Source organism: Trypanosoma melophagium (genome assembly GCF_022059095.1).
Source record: "Trypanosoma melophagium isolate St. Kilda chromosome Unknown ctg7segment1, whole genome shotgun sequence".
NCBI classification, from domain to species: Eukaryota; Euglenozoa; class Kinetoplastea; order Trypanosomatida; family Trypanosomatidae; genus Trypanosoma; species Trypanosoma melophagium.
The window spans coordinates 449,034-464,807 of NW_027125191.1; the positions used below are offsets into that span (position 1 = coordinate 449,034).

The window sequence follows — 15,774 nt, forward strand, 5'->3', positions numbered from 1 at the left end:
CATATGGAACGATGAAAAAGCTGCATAAAACGTAATCCCTAAAGAATAGAAGTAACAATAACCTCTAATCTAATGTTTTACGTGGTACACTACAAAAACGCTAAATTTAACGTAGACAGGCAATAAACCTTCATAAAAATGAGTATGTCGTTGTTGTAGTTTATATGGATCATAAATTGCCTCGAATAACTAAAAAAAGGAGGCAGGGAAGGTGGGGAAAGGAAGGGGTTGGGAAACAAAAATATCAGTAGTATTATTTTTCTTGTTTTTCAGCAACTACAGTATTTACAGGTGTTTCTTCAACTTTTGTTACATTCTCCTTCATGGACTTCCACTTTTGAGCAATAACCTTCATCCTTTCTGTAGTTGGAAGATGTTTTACTTGGGGCATCTGTTCCTTCACAAACACAGCATAGGGTGAAGGAGATTGTTTTTTTGAAGTCTTTTTCTTTTCAGAATCATACTTCTTTTTTTTAATGGAATTCTTTTTAGTAGTCGCACCCTTACTTTTCGCTTTTACCTTGGACGAACCCTTAACCTGTTTGCTAGATGGTAGCTTTTTCTTCTTCTGCTTCTTACTCTTCTTCTTTGCTTTTGTTGTTTTCTTTAAAGAAAGTGGGGATTTCATGGCAACAGCAAGCGTCCCACCACCACTAATCGCATCCTCCCGCTCGGAGAGCTCCCGTGCCCGTTGCTCTAGTGCTTCTCTTGTCGCCACCGGTAGAGAATTAAAGATGGCGAAGAGTTTCCGCTCCCGCACACTGGGCGAATGAATAGACGCAATCGAAGGATTCGACTGCTGTTCTTTAAAGAAGAGTTCATACGGTGTGACTTCCCGTCGACGTTTGGGTTCTGTGGGGACAATGTGGCCCAACCGCTTCGCCTCCCACGCGGCGGCCCTCCGCTTGAGGGCGTCCATATCACCCGCCGCGAGCTGCCGGAACATTTTCTTTATGACTTTACTCTTCTGCACGGCGGAGAGGCCGTCCAGGTTGGAGTTATGCCGCTGCTCCTCACGGAACAACCGCAACGCCAATTTCCTGGCATTGCAGAGCGGTATTGTGATATGAAGCATTTTTGATCACAGAATATAGATTCACAACTCAAAGAGGGTCAGCTTTTGTTTTTTTTTTATTCGATTACTTTTTATTTAAATTTCCCTCCCTTCTTTTGGGCCAAATAGACCGTCGTTTTTGTTTTTCTCTCTTTTCTATTATTGGGTAGGTAAACCCCTCCTTTTCGTTGTTTTTTCTTTTCTTTTCCTTTTTCTACTTTGGCCCTTTTCTTCTCATAGGAGCATTGCCAGAAAGAAAAGAGGATAATAGTAGTAACAGCGATAAAAATAATAAATAAAACAAAACAAAGAAAACTGTACAAAAACAAGGCAAAAAAAGTAGAGAATATATCTAGAGACAAAATAAAACAACAAAGAACGAGCCTACAAGAAAGAAGAGATGAAGGCAATCACAATGTAAAAAAAAAACACCCATCAAGCAGACAACACCATTGTAAAAAAAAAGAAAAACAAAGAGTCTTCAGAGAAAAAAAAACGGTGAGTTTTTGTATAAAGCACTAGCACATGAAAAAAAAAGAGAAAATAGTGGGAATTCTAAAAACGAAGCCCAACTATGTCTGCCCATTATACCCACATTCTCTCCCTTTTCTCTCTGCACCCCTCTTTCAATATGTATAGATATATCTAAAAATATGCTCTCTTGCATCGGAAGACAGTATCTCTTTGTGAGTGCATTCAATATCTCATTCACCATCATTGTATTCAAAAAAAAATCATATAAAAGACCCCTTTGAAAGCAGAATAAGAATGATGGAGATGCCAAAAATACAACAAAGGTTTATATTCTTCAAACCTTTTTCACCTGCTGTTGTTGTTTCCACAACTTGGCCACCGCAGACAGTCGCTCCCTATTAGGAAGCTGACTGTATTTGGGAAGATTAGCTTTCACAAATTTGGCATACTTAGATGGTGGACGTCGCTTCTTCGCTGCCCCTTTCTCCAGAGTCTTCCCCTTTGACTGCTTTGTTCGACGAGATGGCATCGCCTTGGCACGCTTCTCCAACTCCGCGCGTTGTGTGGGAGAGAGTGCCTTATATAGCTTTGACGTCATTTTGCCTCGTTGGGGAATGGGAAGACCTTTAAGTGCTGGATTGTTCTTTTGCTCCATCATAAATAAGCTGTATGCACCAATGGCAAGACGAGAGCGGCAAATCCGGAACATTATTTCTTTGTGTTTCTAGATGTATATCTATTTATGTGCTATAAATCTTGGTAAGAGGAAAAAGAATACCCGCTACAGCAAAGAATGGGAAAAACAATATATTGCAAAAAAAAAGTTGTTACGGGTTCGGTAAAAACGACCAAGGAAGAAACAACCTGGCAGGAGTACCATCCTTAAAAGAAATATGAAACACATTGCCCTTCCAGCTCATGAATGTCGTACAGGAATTCTATTGAGCTCATGTATTGGTTCCTTTCAAATACACAAGAGCGTCAAGAAGAAAGAAAAAAGGGATACAAAACAACAAGACACAAAAAAGAGAATAATACAAAAAATAAAAGAAACGGAGATGAACAAAGCTGTCCCATATATATATATAGTTTTTCTTCCTCTTCAATCTTATCCTTTCTTATGTGTAAGAGAAAACTTTTTTCCGGTATGCACACACCAAGAAAAGGGAATGGTTAAGGGGATATATATCTGAGCACAAAATTCGTTCCCCATAAATTTTTTTTTCTTTCATGAGTTTTTTTTTTCAATTGTTCATTTGCTTTCTTGTATACCTTTTTTCTTCTTTTGTCATTTCATATCCTCTTTATTCAATGTCTCTTCTCTTATTTGTTCATTTTGTTTTACCTTGCTTTCTTCGTTTACAGTTACTAAATTCCCCCATTTTTCTGTTCAATTAAAAACCCACGTACTCTCAATACATAATGCGCGAGATGTTCGTAAAAGGAACAAAACAAAACGGAAAAGCGTGACGAACCACATCAATAAAGATGAACAAACCGAAGTCAACACACTTAGCTTCATGAGATCGTGCGTACACAAGAAAAAAAAGCAAGGGGTCGAAGTGTTTACAGCAGAAGGAATAAAAGGAAAAAAATTATTAATGGGATGGGAAAACAAAAAAAAAAAACGAATCTGCGAACAAAAAAAAAGACTCTTAAGCGAAATGTAAGAGAGCCCATAGAGAAGAAGAATATATACCTTCGCCTTCTAAACATATGCACTGAGATAAATGAATATAATCAATGGCCCGTTTTTCTTTTATCATGCAACCATTCATACATATTTTCTGGATTTTTATTCTTCTTCACTGACATAAATAGAGAGACATACATACATATACTCCCCAACCTCATATCCTTCTTATTTGGCTGATCACTCCGAAAAAAAAAAACCAAATAAATATCAACCGCAGATGCAAAAAAAAAAAGAATGAAAGAAAAAAATTTTTTTTCTCTTCAACTTCTCTAATTTATTACTTTGTGGTGGCATCTTTCCCCTCACCTGCACCCACCCTTTACTATCTGGGAAAACAATCAATTTGGGACAATGAAATCCGGCGCAAGCCAAAAGCCTCCACAATAAACCCTCATTACCTTTTCTTTTGTGTTTTTACTTCCTCTGTAAAACCACTCCTTTTTTATAGATTATTCATCTTGACTACAATCCTTCTTTTCCTAGTTTTTCTTGATGTCGTTTTTCACGTCATTTTCGTCACTGTATTCTTCCTATTTTTTTTTTCCTTCTCTTCTCACCGTTTCTCTTCTTGTTTTTTGTTCTCTTTTTGTTTATTCTTCTACTTCAATCGTTTTTTTTTTTTCATTTTCCTCTTTTTTTTTTGTTCTTTTTTCGTTTCTTTTTATGTTGTTGTTGTTTCTTTGAGAGACCTCCCTGTCTCCTCTTTTCCACCAAATGTTATATATTTTTTCCCCCTAGTAGATGTTTCGGACACCCTGCTTTGGGGCATACATGCCTGGACCACGTCCGCCACGTGGTTCAACGGTGTCGGACTTGGAGACGAAGAGCATACCGGACTCCACTTTTCTTTGGGGTTGGCGTGATTCAGCACCACCCTTCGCTGATGCAGTTTGGTTTTCCTCACTGACCTTCTCTTTCGCTGGTTGGGCCTCCTTTAGCTTTGGGCGGCACTCCTCATAGCTTAGCAGTTCGCTGCGGCGGTACGGCTTGACCTGCCTCTTCTCCTGTGGTGCGGCTTCAAAGAGGCTGCCACCGGTACGTTTTGGGGCGTTTACTCCGGGGTTCTTGCGGTGCACGGGCTCTGTTTCGTCAGCACCGCGTCCGGTACCGAAAATATCGTGTGTCTCATTTGCAGGGGTCTTCACGCGTGCAATCGTCGGACGTGGACGTGGTGGAATGGAGGCTGGGGTAAACTGGCGCGGGCCTAACACGACCTTGCGCTCTACCTCATGCAGCTCCTCGCGACTGTATTGTCCCAGGTTGAGCACATCGACGGACTCATTGGCGCGGTTGCGATGGGCGCGCGAGCGTGGGCGTTGGGCGGCGGCACCGGCGGCATCATCGTTTTCTGTGTTTGCCAGATGGGGGGAGAGAAAAAGGCCGCTGGAGTACGTCTTAAAGCGGCGTCTGCCGGATGGGTGTGGGGGTTCAACAGGCTGCGATGGGAGTTCCGGCTCGCTGTACGGCGCCATCGTGGAATGTGGTGGGGCATTGCCTGAGCCCCGCATCCTGCGCGGCTTCGCCTCCTCTGTCTTGATGTTGCAGCAGAGACCCTCGAGGTTGTCCTTGGGTCCGCGGTGGCGACCCGGTTGGGGTGGCCGCACCTCCTCATTTTCGCCGCGGCCGAGGATCCACTCCTCTGTGAGAGCCTTGCCGACTGTAGACACATTGCGGTCATCGTAGCGACGCACGCCATGTTTCACGTGGCCGGGTTCCTTCGGGCCGGAGAGGAACTCTGACGGACTCTGCTTCAACTCCTTGCGGGGGGCCGCCTGGGCGGGCTCCGCCGCTGCCGGCGGCTTACCGGCGAAGAAACCGGCGACACCGGCGCCACGGTTGTTGGCCGCCGCACGTTGACGGTGTGAAGGCACACTCTGCACCTTCGCCGGTGGTGGGGGGTTGTTGGAGGCCAGGACACGCTCCTGTGCCGTGCTTGGGCGTTCTACCACAGCAGTAGCCATTCTTTTCACTTATTGCTTCTTTTCTTACCTGATTAAAATCTACCATGATGGATGTCATCAACACAACAATAAAAAAAGGATAAGAAAGAAAAAACGAAGGTAGGTTTATAGAGGAGCCAATAAAAAAGAACACATTAGAAACTAGAAAAAGACAGATCCATTACACACCTCCTTTGTGATAATCTTAATTTCGTTACGTACTGGAGGTGAAGCGAAGAAATAGTCAAATACAGAAATACAGACGCATGTTTGTAAAAAAAAAAACAACAGGAGAAAACAATAATTGTTTCATCCCATTTGGAGTCCTTGTTTCTCCGGAAACAGATGAAGAGTAACACCCGGACAAAAAACACCGGAAAGTGCATCCAGAGAGTTTCCGTTATGTTACAAGTAAAGGAAAACACACAAATGCGCATTAGGTGGATAAGACAAGAGGAAAAAGAGAAAAGATAAAATACAAGAAGGGTACAGGAACAATGTTCAGGTTCTCGATACGTACGCACTGACAGTGCTTGTTTCGCTCACTACAAGTATTCGGATTGTACAAAAAGTTTTCATCATGTGTTACAGGGAAACGCTGTGTCCACGTGCACAAACACAAGAGAGTAGGGATTTCATTTAAAGGGTATCTTGCAAGCGCATACAGTATCGTAAAGAGAAATCATTGCGATACGATACAGACGTTGCCTGCTCTTAAACGAAGAATTACCAAGCTTCTAATGCATTATTTCCTACACTTATTCAAGAGAGAGGGAGAGAAAGGAAACTATAGCTTGAGATGTACACTTTTTATTTTATTTTAAAGGAGTATATTATCAAAACTCAAATTTGCTCCTTAAGAGCGTATCATTAAAAAGAACCAAGTATTCAGTGTCCCATTGATAGAAAATTTACATCGAACAAGAGTGAGGGGGAAAAGGGCCATTAGAAACAAACAAAAAGGAATTTGAGATAAAGTAAAAAAAAAAGAGAAGGTAATATATATATATATATATATATATATATAACAAAAAAGATGTATTGCAGAGAGTTTACTGCCGTGCAATGGCAAGCATCATCATGGAAAACTCAACATAATTTAAAGACTCTGGTACATCACCCACGGCACCTTGCACGGTTGCCTTGAAGTCCTCTGCATGTGCACGATATGGCCGTCGCTGAAAGCTCTTAACAAAGTCTGTTAGAGTATTCTCATCATACGGCACACCACAGTTATCCATAGGACAAATGGGATGGTCATGTGGCCACAAAAGTCGTGTCTGACTGCTGGGTCTACTGTGAGACCCTTCACTTGTCTCCAGTTGTTTCTCAAGTATCAACTGCACAATATCGCGAATGGGAACCGTTTCCGCACCGCTGGAGAGAGCGAGAAAGATCGGATACAACTCCGCATCGAGAATCCGCACACCACAGCGGGCAGCTCCCTCTTGTATACTTTCCGATAAGTGTGCGGTGGCGGTGAATGGGGGAATGGCGGGAGTGTTATTAGCTGTTTGGGCGTTCGTTGCTAATGGTCCGGCCACAGATGTGTTGATTGCCTGCACGGCGAGTGCCCCCTTTTCTGCACGTTTTCCTGTTTTCTTTTCTTCCACACCTCGTTTGTGTCCCTCTTCTTCTTCTCCCTCCTGCACTGTCACACCACTATCGGATGGAGTGGCAGATCCTTCCTTTTCAGTTCTGTCTGCCGCTGCTGCCACGCGTCGGCGTTCCTCAATCTCCACTCGAGTCTTCGCCATCTGTGTTACTTCCAGTATATCGCGGCAAAGCTCAACGGATTTGTGGGAGTCCTCACCAGAGGCCACAATAGTAACTTGCCAAATAACACCACTGTGTTGTACAAAGTCTTCCACGGTTTCTACAATAATTTTGCAGACGTGAAACATAACTTCTCGTTGGCGACTTTCTTCATCACCACCCCAGAGAAGTCCCACACATTTGGCTACCACCATAGTTGTATCAAACTCAAGGATTAAACAGTGTACTTCGTGAAGTTCAGCGGTGAGTAAACCTTTTAAAACCCATAAACGCAATCGTTCTGCTGCCAATTTATTGTATACTTGAGGGGGTTCACACTCTTTGTCATCTGGTATAAAAGCGGCAATTTCATCATCTTCAATGTAATTATTTCCAGGTTTTCTTCGACAAAGTAATATACGAATACACTTTGCTACATCCACAGAGGGTTCTGAAGCATTAATTTCCTCACTTAAATAGGGAACATCATATGATCCTTGTCGCCATTTGCCAATCATATCAGAATATCTTCGCATAACTTGAATACGTTTTCGCATTCGATCTCCAGATGTATAGTATGAGCATCGTACACGGTTATCCACAGGAAATTCCGAATATGCCTCAAGAGTTTCTTTTACATTATATTTTCCCTCTGCACGATGTGAAGCAAGAAATAAGGTAACAATATCTGGTCCAACACCCTTATCAATAACCCAACTTGGTGCAATACCTTCCAATACCAGTAACCATGCATCAAATATCCATCGAAGAGGTAATAATCCAAGTGTTCCTTCCAGTGCACGATCTGGTAATTGCTCACTTGAAGCTGAAGCTTTAGCATATAATTCAAGTTGATTTTGTAGTGAGTAATATTTTGACTGTGATACATATACAGAACGTAAACGAAAAAGAGGAAACTGTTCCACGAGATGCATTTTTATATTCTCGTTAAAAGCTTCATTTCGAAATACTAAACGAAACAGGGGTACAGGATATGAACCTTCATTATCAGATTTCGTTGGTAGCTGATAAACAATAAAACAATATTCAGGCAAGATAGGATGCCATGCACATGGTGATTCATTAAAATCCCCACCAAATATAGCTGAATATTCTTTAGAAACCTTCATACCAGTATCACCACAAAGGTGCGGTAGTGCCACCAAAACAAGTCGTTCCACTTCATCCAGTACCATACCATATCGCATTACATCAAACTGACGTTTATGTAACATTCGTGTATGCAAGGCATGAGTTTCCATAGCTCGTCGAACAGGATGAACAGAGTAATCAATAGCTTTCGCCAGTACATCAAAACGCAGAGTTAAATCACTGATGTGCAGCATAGCATCCGCAACAGTACCGGGTGTAAACCCTGGTGGAACCAACTTTGCATGCGGGGAATCCCACAAGAACGGAGATAAGGGTCCAATAGAAGTCGAGACTGATTGCATGTTTCTTTATTTTTTTTCTTCCTTGGTTGGTTGGTGTTCTCGCCTTTTTCCACTTTTTTTTCCCCTTTATTTCCTACGCTTTTGCTATCCTTCGGTAGATATAGATATAAATAAATAAATATATATATATATATATATATATATATATTTATTTATTTATTTACGTTTCTCTTGTTTTGCGTTTATTTGGCCCCCTTTGTTTCTTGTGCCTTCACTTTTTCCGATTCACAGACTCTTTCTTTCTCTCCCTCTTCTTCGTGACTGGAGTTTCTTATTATACAAATATAGAAGAAAAGGGGAAAAAAAAAAATGAGCAGGTGGAGACATATAATATCCGCTAGACATAAATCACAAGTGAACCTTTTTTTCCCCCCTATTGTGTTAAATAACGATAATATATATATATATATATATATATATAATGGAATTTGACCAATGAGATGTAATAAAAAAAAAAACGAATACGAATATGTGCAGACAGACACACGCAACTAATTTATTTTTTTTTCTCTCTCTATCGCACACTTTGTGTAAATATGAGCATATGGGTACATAAGTGGAAGCAAAGGGATTACTACCACTCATTACCAGAAACCTATTGATGTCTGGCTGCTGCAGAAAATATTTCAACTGCTGCTTTATAAAAAACGGAAATATTATGATCAATAAGTGTCCTATTCTGCAAAGACTCATCTTTTGCCATAAGAACCACTGTAAGCGAATTAGGAAGTTCCTTAACATAAATGCAATCATCGCTACTAAGTCTAATAATAGTATTAGCACCCCCACCTACAGCGGCTTCAACACTTTTCATACGTTGTCGTTCTTCTTCTTCTGAGGTAGTTCCATATTTTTCAGTATTTTCATCTTCCTTGTTAATATGATAAATTTGATTCATTTTCACCATAACTTCAATTGCATCGCTACATAAATCATAGGTACGTGACTTTGCCCGATTTCGTTCATCCACAGCCAGAAATATTTTAGATTTACTAAGAAAAAGGTAAGAAAGGTCTACGTTACTATTACTATTTAGCATCTGCAAAAGTTCTGTAATGTATGGAGATTGAATTCTCGTTAACTTTTGTACAACCAACGAGAAAGCTTGAAAAACTGAATGATCATAAATAGAAGTGAGATTAAAGTTTAATTGCAGAGGTGAAGTATTCTCTAATCGTTGTTTTGCTTCTGCATCAACACGACGTTGTAAGCTAGTAAGAAGATCTGTTTGGTGATCCTCACTGAGTGCATCTACCTTATGAATAAAGACCTCAATAGAAAGCTCTGGGTTATACTGATAAACCGCACAAACCGTATCCAGCAGTCGTGCCCGTGAGTCTTCAATCATATCACGACAATCCATCACAAAAACAATTGCACCACAGTTATCAAGTAGCTGACGGGCATCATAACAGCTAGCATTATTGGGATCAAAAGGATCGCATTGACCAGGAAAATCCCAGACTTCGAAATTCACAAAATCGTTAGAGTGTACTGTACTTTTTCCTGCCTGTACTGTTGTTGGTAAATCAACCGTATCATGCGGTTGCATACCTTCAAATACAACTTTTTGAATACTACTTTTTCCTGACTTGCGTAGTCCCATGAGAAGGACTTTGGGTAGTGTGAGAAGATCCGTCGACATGGCAGAGTAAAAACACTTCTCCCAATAGACTATAAGCTTCAAAGAAAAAGAGAAAGCCGAAAGAAAAGTGGTTAGGGGGAAAAAAAAATTGAAGAAAAACAAAAAAAAAGATAATAATAATAATAATAATAATAATAATAATAATAATAAAGAAAAGGTACATCGGCAAACATTTTTTTTTTAAGGGTTAAACAGTAACTACCAATAACTAATCAAAGTTATTCCTGTCTATATATATATATATATATATAGACACAAACCGTGGAACACACAAGCAGATACCCCTGAATGAATAAAATTCCAAGCATCAACTATCTTACTTACCCATCTCTCAAGGTAAATACGTGTTTAACCGACGCCTCTCAACCCCATCACATTTCTATACTTCTGCACATCCAATAAGTAACCATCAATCCTTGTTAATCGGACTCCTTCATAATTATTTCATTCTTTTTTTTCCTTTACTGTCTTCTTCTTCTCGTTATTTTCCTTCGTTCCCCACGAGGTTGGTGATCACGGTGTCCTCTACCAAGTCTCATATCTCTTTCTCTTAGTTATATATATTCTTTTTTGTCTTCCTTTTCTTCTTTCCGGTTGCCTTATGATCCAGACTGAAGATTCCCAATTAGACTCTGCAATTCCTCCCGCACAGTATCCACCAACCATGTTAACTTTGCATTCTCTAGACGACGTACATCATGAATTAACCGGCTGAGAGCGTGAAGAAGTTTCTCCAGTGCTACTGCGAGCTGCCGTCGTTCCCATAATGTGAGACAACATGTGCGTAGATAGAACCGTGCATGTCGAGTAAAGAGACGAAGGGCGAGTTGAATGTTATCGGCATGTGGTCCAATTCCCGTTTCACTATCTAATACAGCGTCTACTGTAGCGAAACTAGAATGCATGGACGCGGGCGTATTCATAAGGTTAGTGTTATTATTATTATTACTATTAGTATTATTATTATAGTTATTGTAGTTATTAGTATTTGTGGTGAAACTATTATTAGAGATAGCATTACTTGGAAAGGATGCGCTGGGATCATGTCGTCCACGGCGTATAATACTCATCTCCCGCAATGTAAAGGAGCGAAGCATGTCAAACGACAACTGTTCCTCTTCCATATTCTCATCTCCCGCACTAAACCGTTCAATCGTTACTACAACACCCTCCGCATCTGCCAGACAGGCCGGAGGAAGTGGCTGTTGAAGTAAGAAAGAGAGTTGATGTCGCACAGTTGACATTAAGAGAGACTCCAACCAACGTTCCTCTACAATTCCAATGGTTTGTAGGCGATAACGGCGAATTCGGCAGAAAGAACGCCGCACGTGAGGAGTAAGAGCAGAAACAGATACACCCAAACTAGACGCTACATCTAAAAGTGCGGTACAAAGCTGCATCTCTTCTAATTCCCATGAAAACGGTTTGGGTTCCACTGTTGGGTTAAATAAAGTAAAACCAGAAATAGCATTTTGAAATCGTGGACTTGTTGAAGCTAACGTGGAAACAAATTTAGCCCACATCACTTGATCCGCAACGCCACTTATAGTTTCAATGCTACTCGTTCTACTGCTACATACCAATAAAGTCTGTAGTAGACGAAGCATAGAAATCCATCCTCTATGCCATGCCTGTGCTCTATACAAGTTTGCAACAGAATCATAGCAGGCAGATTGTGTAAACTGACCAAGAGCAGTCACTAAATTCATTACTTGATTTTCAGAGAAATAATTTGACACCTCCCCTGCTTTTAATAATACCGTATTCATAGCATTTATAAGATGATCAAAAAAATCTGAAAGTGCACATGAAGACTCTGTGGCTGAAATCTTGTGTGAAACATTTATGACACACGACCACAAATTTTCCAATGTATTTAAAGCAGAAGTTAAGGAACAAAAATTTCCAAACCTATTATAAGTTGCACTTATCTCTGAAATAAAAACAAAGAATACATTTGAAGGTGCCATATTTCTATGTTTACCTAAAACATCATCAATAAGTTCAAATACCTGACGTATAGTTGAATCATCTACTATATCAGAAGGCTGAAATACGGATAAAACGCCTAATCCTTGAGAAAGAACAGTAACACTTCCACGATTAGAATTTAATAGTTTTACAAAATTCTGAAAAAATGGATTTAATTTAGCAGTTGATACGGTGAGTACACTATCAGCCGTAGATTGTGCAAGCACTTCTGCTGCAGCACGGCCGAGTGATAACCAACCATTTAAACAATCCCACATAAGACCACGAAGTAAAGGTACTGTAGGCTCTACCATACTTATACCATCTAAAACAGCTTCTAATATCATTGGAGCAATAAGCCCTAATTCTTTTTCCTTATTAGCTATCCATAAAACTGACTCTAATGAAGTTGTAAGACGTTTAATAGATTCCAAAGCATATGTCACACGATTTATTGTTGGCGTATCATTTTCCATTTGTGGTACCAAAAAACCAACACCAAGAAGGATAGGAAATAGTTTTACATCCCAACTACATGCTTTATTAGCAGCAATTTCAACAACACCATAGTTATTAGTAGTGGAAAGATCCGAGGAAGTGTTATAATGTCTAGAATGAGAAACAAAATACTTCTGTGAATTTCTTTTTGATTGATATTCTGAAACTGTTAAATTATCTTGAGCATCAAGAAATCGAAGTTCTCGTTCAGCTTGTTTGTAAAATGCAGTACATTGTAGCAACGCTTCACATCCCACACGAATCATGGTTCGTATTTCTTTTAAATGTACTACAATTTCTTTATTTTTCATACCTTGTACAGAACCTTTACTAGGACTACGAAACGGCTTTGGTGATTTTTGCTGTTTTTCCACAGACTTCACTAGTTGTTCAGACTCCAAACGAATTTCATCAAAAAGCACACCACAAACATAATTGATTATAGCAGCTGCGAATGCCGTTTTACAGTATGGAGGACCACAATCGGTATTTGAGTGTAATGATGTGACATCTTCAAGAGGTATACTAACATCATTAAGAGTTCTTAACAATTCCAATGCTTCTGCCTTTTCAAGTATTACAGTATCTGGAGATTTTATAATACTACGCAGAATACCAACAAGCGGGATTTCTGTCACTCCTTTTTCTGCCTCTTCAGGAACCACAAAGTAATAAAAGGAGGCAGGATCGTATTGAAGAAGACAACGAAGGGATGCCAAGCGTATAACATTAAGAGAAGAATTCAAAGATGATGATGAAGATGATTTTAACAGTAATGATGAAGTAGTAGTAGTAGTAGTTGCTGTTGTTGTTGTTGTGGTGGTGGTGGTGGATGTACTAGATGGTTGTAGTAATTGATGCAATCCAGCAAATAGATTTCGTTTCATTTCAGTAGAAGTATGAAAACGCATAGTAGTAAAAAATTTCTCCTGCGAGTGTTGTACCACGTAAGCTAATAATCCTGCTGTACATTCCACCAATGAATTACTTGCATGGTTTGCAAAGATTAAACTATAAAGCATAAAACACGCCGAAAGTGTATCTTCACCATATGTCGCAATAACACATGTTGCTAAAACATCCTGACGACCCTCATCCAGTACGGCAAGGGAAAGTAAACGAATCATTTCCTCTAAGAGTGAGGCAGTAGAGTGAGAGTCTAAAACTAAACTTCCACTCTGAAGTTCACGTATAATAACAAATATACCTTCACAAAGTCGATGAATTAATTTATTATGCGATTCCTCAAATGTTAATAATGATGCCAGTGAATCTGGTGATTCAGAAATTAATGTCTCTGTAATGGACAACCACTGAAGAAAGAATGGGACAGCAAGTGAGAAATGTGAAATAACACCAGGTTGAATATGTGCTAAAGCTTCCACTACTCTTCCAGGGTATACGGCATCATTTTTAAACTCCAATAAAGAGCTATACAATCGTAATTGAAGTGAAGCTATTTCAGTGGTTTCACACTTCAATCCCACACCTTTCATAAACTCAGGGAATAAAAGGGTACTATCAAGATAATTGAGATTTTCAAAGAGATAATGATATCGGAAAATAATCCCATACATCACCTCTAGCGTACTAGTATCTTCAATAGGGAGAGTGAGTATAGCGGCACCGACGGTATTAAGAAGCGATTTAATATTACATCCAGCAATACGTTCTAATTCTCCAAGTTGCTGAAGATAAATAGAGAGTAATGTGCGTAAAAGAAAAAGACTACTTCGCAGAAACATTCGAAAATCATCACCACAAAATGTACTACAACCGGATGCTAAAAGACGAAATGTTTTCTTTATTGGAGATTCTTCTGGTATTAAAAAATGACTACTTCCCTCATGTGAATGTGAAACATCATCAACCAATGCCATATATGTAATACGCCGCGAAGCATTATTATGAACGAGTTTAAAACTATCTTCTAATTCATCTAGTGTGATATCATACACAGCAGCGGTCGCTATATAAAAATTAACCAAAGAAATAGCGTAAACACTATTTTGATTTACCATTATACTGTAAATATGACGTTGTAGCCCTTGCATACCAGCAGGATATGGTCCCCACAAGGATACATAATTCGCACATGCCTCTGTGATAGAAATTAAGGATTCTGGTGAGAAATAACTCCAAAACTCATTCGATTCGGTTAGAAAGATTTCATACAAAATAGATGCGAAACATTCTCGTATTGTAGAAACTATAGCCGTAGAACTTCTATCGGCGTAAAAGTAGGCCGTACTAGGAATAGAATATACGGTAGTTTTAAATACAACTTCTAATGCCATTTGAAGATGCTCTAGATTGTCACCATTCTCTTTACGTAGTATAGGAATAGTAGCAAGAACAGCCAAATAACATGGGGCATCGCGGTTTAATTCACTATTACACAACTGATCAAGAGGTAGTAATGTAGGGAATTTTGCCAAAAATACAGATATCACAATAGCACATCGTTTTAAAATAAATAAAGCATCCTCTACCCACATCTCCTGGGCTACAATAATAAGTTCACGAATTGCATTAACACTGGGAGAATAATACATAGCATGTTGACTAAATAAAAGAAGAATATCCGAATAAAACTGAAGAACACGCAATCCTCTAAATATTTCCGGTCCACACTGTTGTTCTTTAATCATTTTCCAAACCTTTGAAATATGTTGCTGTAAAAGTTCATAAAAATCAAGTTCTTTTAATTTGTCAATAAGAATATCCCAAAACATAGTTTCCGCAAAATCGGATCGAGGACGACGCAATAATGTTAAGAGTACACTCATCTCAAAAATATGTGCCTGATTCTCTGAACTATTTTCCCCCACCGCAAAACAAAGTGCCGTTTTAAGTGTGCATGCTTCATCCACCACCTTCGCAGTATTTGCATGTGTGAAAGGTACAGAATTCTCACTCTGTGCTTGTTCCGTTCCCTTCGTTTCATCCACTTTTGTCGTTGTTGTTAATACTGTAGATGTGGATATATTGTATGGTGTAAAGACGGATTTCTGTTTGGGCCAATGTGTGATGAAGTCTGTGCCGATGAGTTGCAAGTGGCGGAGAAACGCATTGGGATCATCACGACGTGATGTTAATAGCGATGGACCCACACGTCTCGCCACACATCCAAGCAAACTACTTCCCTGCATAATAAGCAGAGCGATATATATATATATATATATATATATATATATATATATATATATATATATATTCCCCTTTCTTAACTATTCACTTATTTCGCTTTTCTTTATGATTTTTTTTTTTCTATCCCCCCCTTTTTT

At 39.5% G+C, this 15,774-nt stretch overlaps 6 protein-coding genes across 6 annotated transcripts; all 6 read right to left on the reverse strand.

Annotated features, from left to right (window-relative positions):
• Positions 1-253: 253 nt before the first annotated feature.
• LSM04_005443 (uncharacterized protein) lies at positions 254-1,075 on the reverse strand (the record flags this gene model as incomplete). Its single annotated transcript, XM_067334013.1, has 1 exon — positions 254-1,075. The coding sequence occupies one exon, from the start codon at positions 1,073-1,075 to the stop codon at positions 254-256; it is 822 nt and encodes a 273-aa protein (XP_067186372.1).
• Positions 1,076-1,862: 787 nt separating this feature from the next.
• LSM04_002115 (uncharacterized protein) lies at positions 1,863-2,237 on the reverse strand (the record flags this gene model as incomplete). The annotated part of the gene is made up of 1 exon (XM_067334014.1): positions 1,863-2,237. One exon carries the CDS (start codon positions 2,235-2,237, stop codon positions 1,863-1,865), a length of 375 nt encoding a protein of 124 aa, XP_067186250.1.
• Positions 2,238-3,958: 1,721 nt separating this feature from the next.
• On the reverse strand, positions 3,959-5,185 carry LSM04_006650 (uncharacterized protein; the record flags this gene model as incomplete). The annotated part of the gene is made up of 1 exon (XM_067334015.1): positions 3,959-5,185. One exon carries the CDS (start codon positions 5,183-5,185, stop codon positions 3,959-3,961), a length of 1,227 nt encoding a protein of 408 aa, XP_067186413.1.
• Positions 5,186-6,216: 1,031 nt separating this feature from the next.
• Positions 6,217-8,373, reverse strand: LSM04_005931 (uncharacterized protein; the record flags this gene model as incomplete). Its single annotated transcript, XM_067334016.1, has 1 exon — positions 6,217-8,373. The coding sequence occupies one exon, from the start codon at positions 8,371-8,373 to the stop codon at positions 6,217-6,219; it is 2,157 nt and encodes a 718-aa protein (XP_067186389.1).
• Positions 8,374-8,968: 595 nt separating this feature from the next.
• On the reverse strand, positions 8,969-10,018 carry LSM04_009493 (Gtr1/RagA G protein; the record flags this gene model as incomplete). Its single annotated transcript, XM_067334018.1, has 1 exon — positions 8,969-10,018. The coding sequence occupies one exon, from the start codon at positions 10,016-10,018 to the stop codon at positions 8,969-8,971; it is 1,050 nt and encodes a 349-aa protein (XP_067186506.1).
• A 599-nt stretch (positions 10,019-10,617) lies between these two features.
• LSM04_009222 (uncharacterized protein) lies at positions 10,618-15,639 on the reverse strand (the record flags this gene model as incomplete). Its single annotated transcript, XM_067334019.1, has 1 exon — positions 10,618-15,639. The coding sequence occupies one exon, from the start codon at positions 15,637-15,639 to the stop codon at positions 10,618-10,620; it is 5,022 nt and encodes a 1,673-aa protein (XP_067186496.1).
• Between the last annotated feature and the right edge of the window lie 135 nt (positions 15,640-15,774).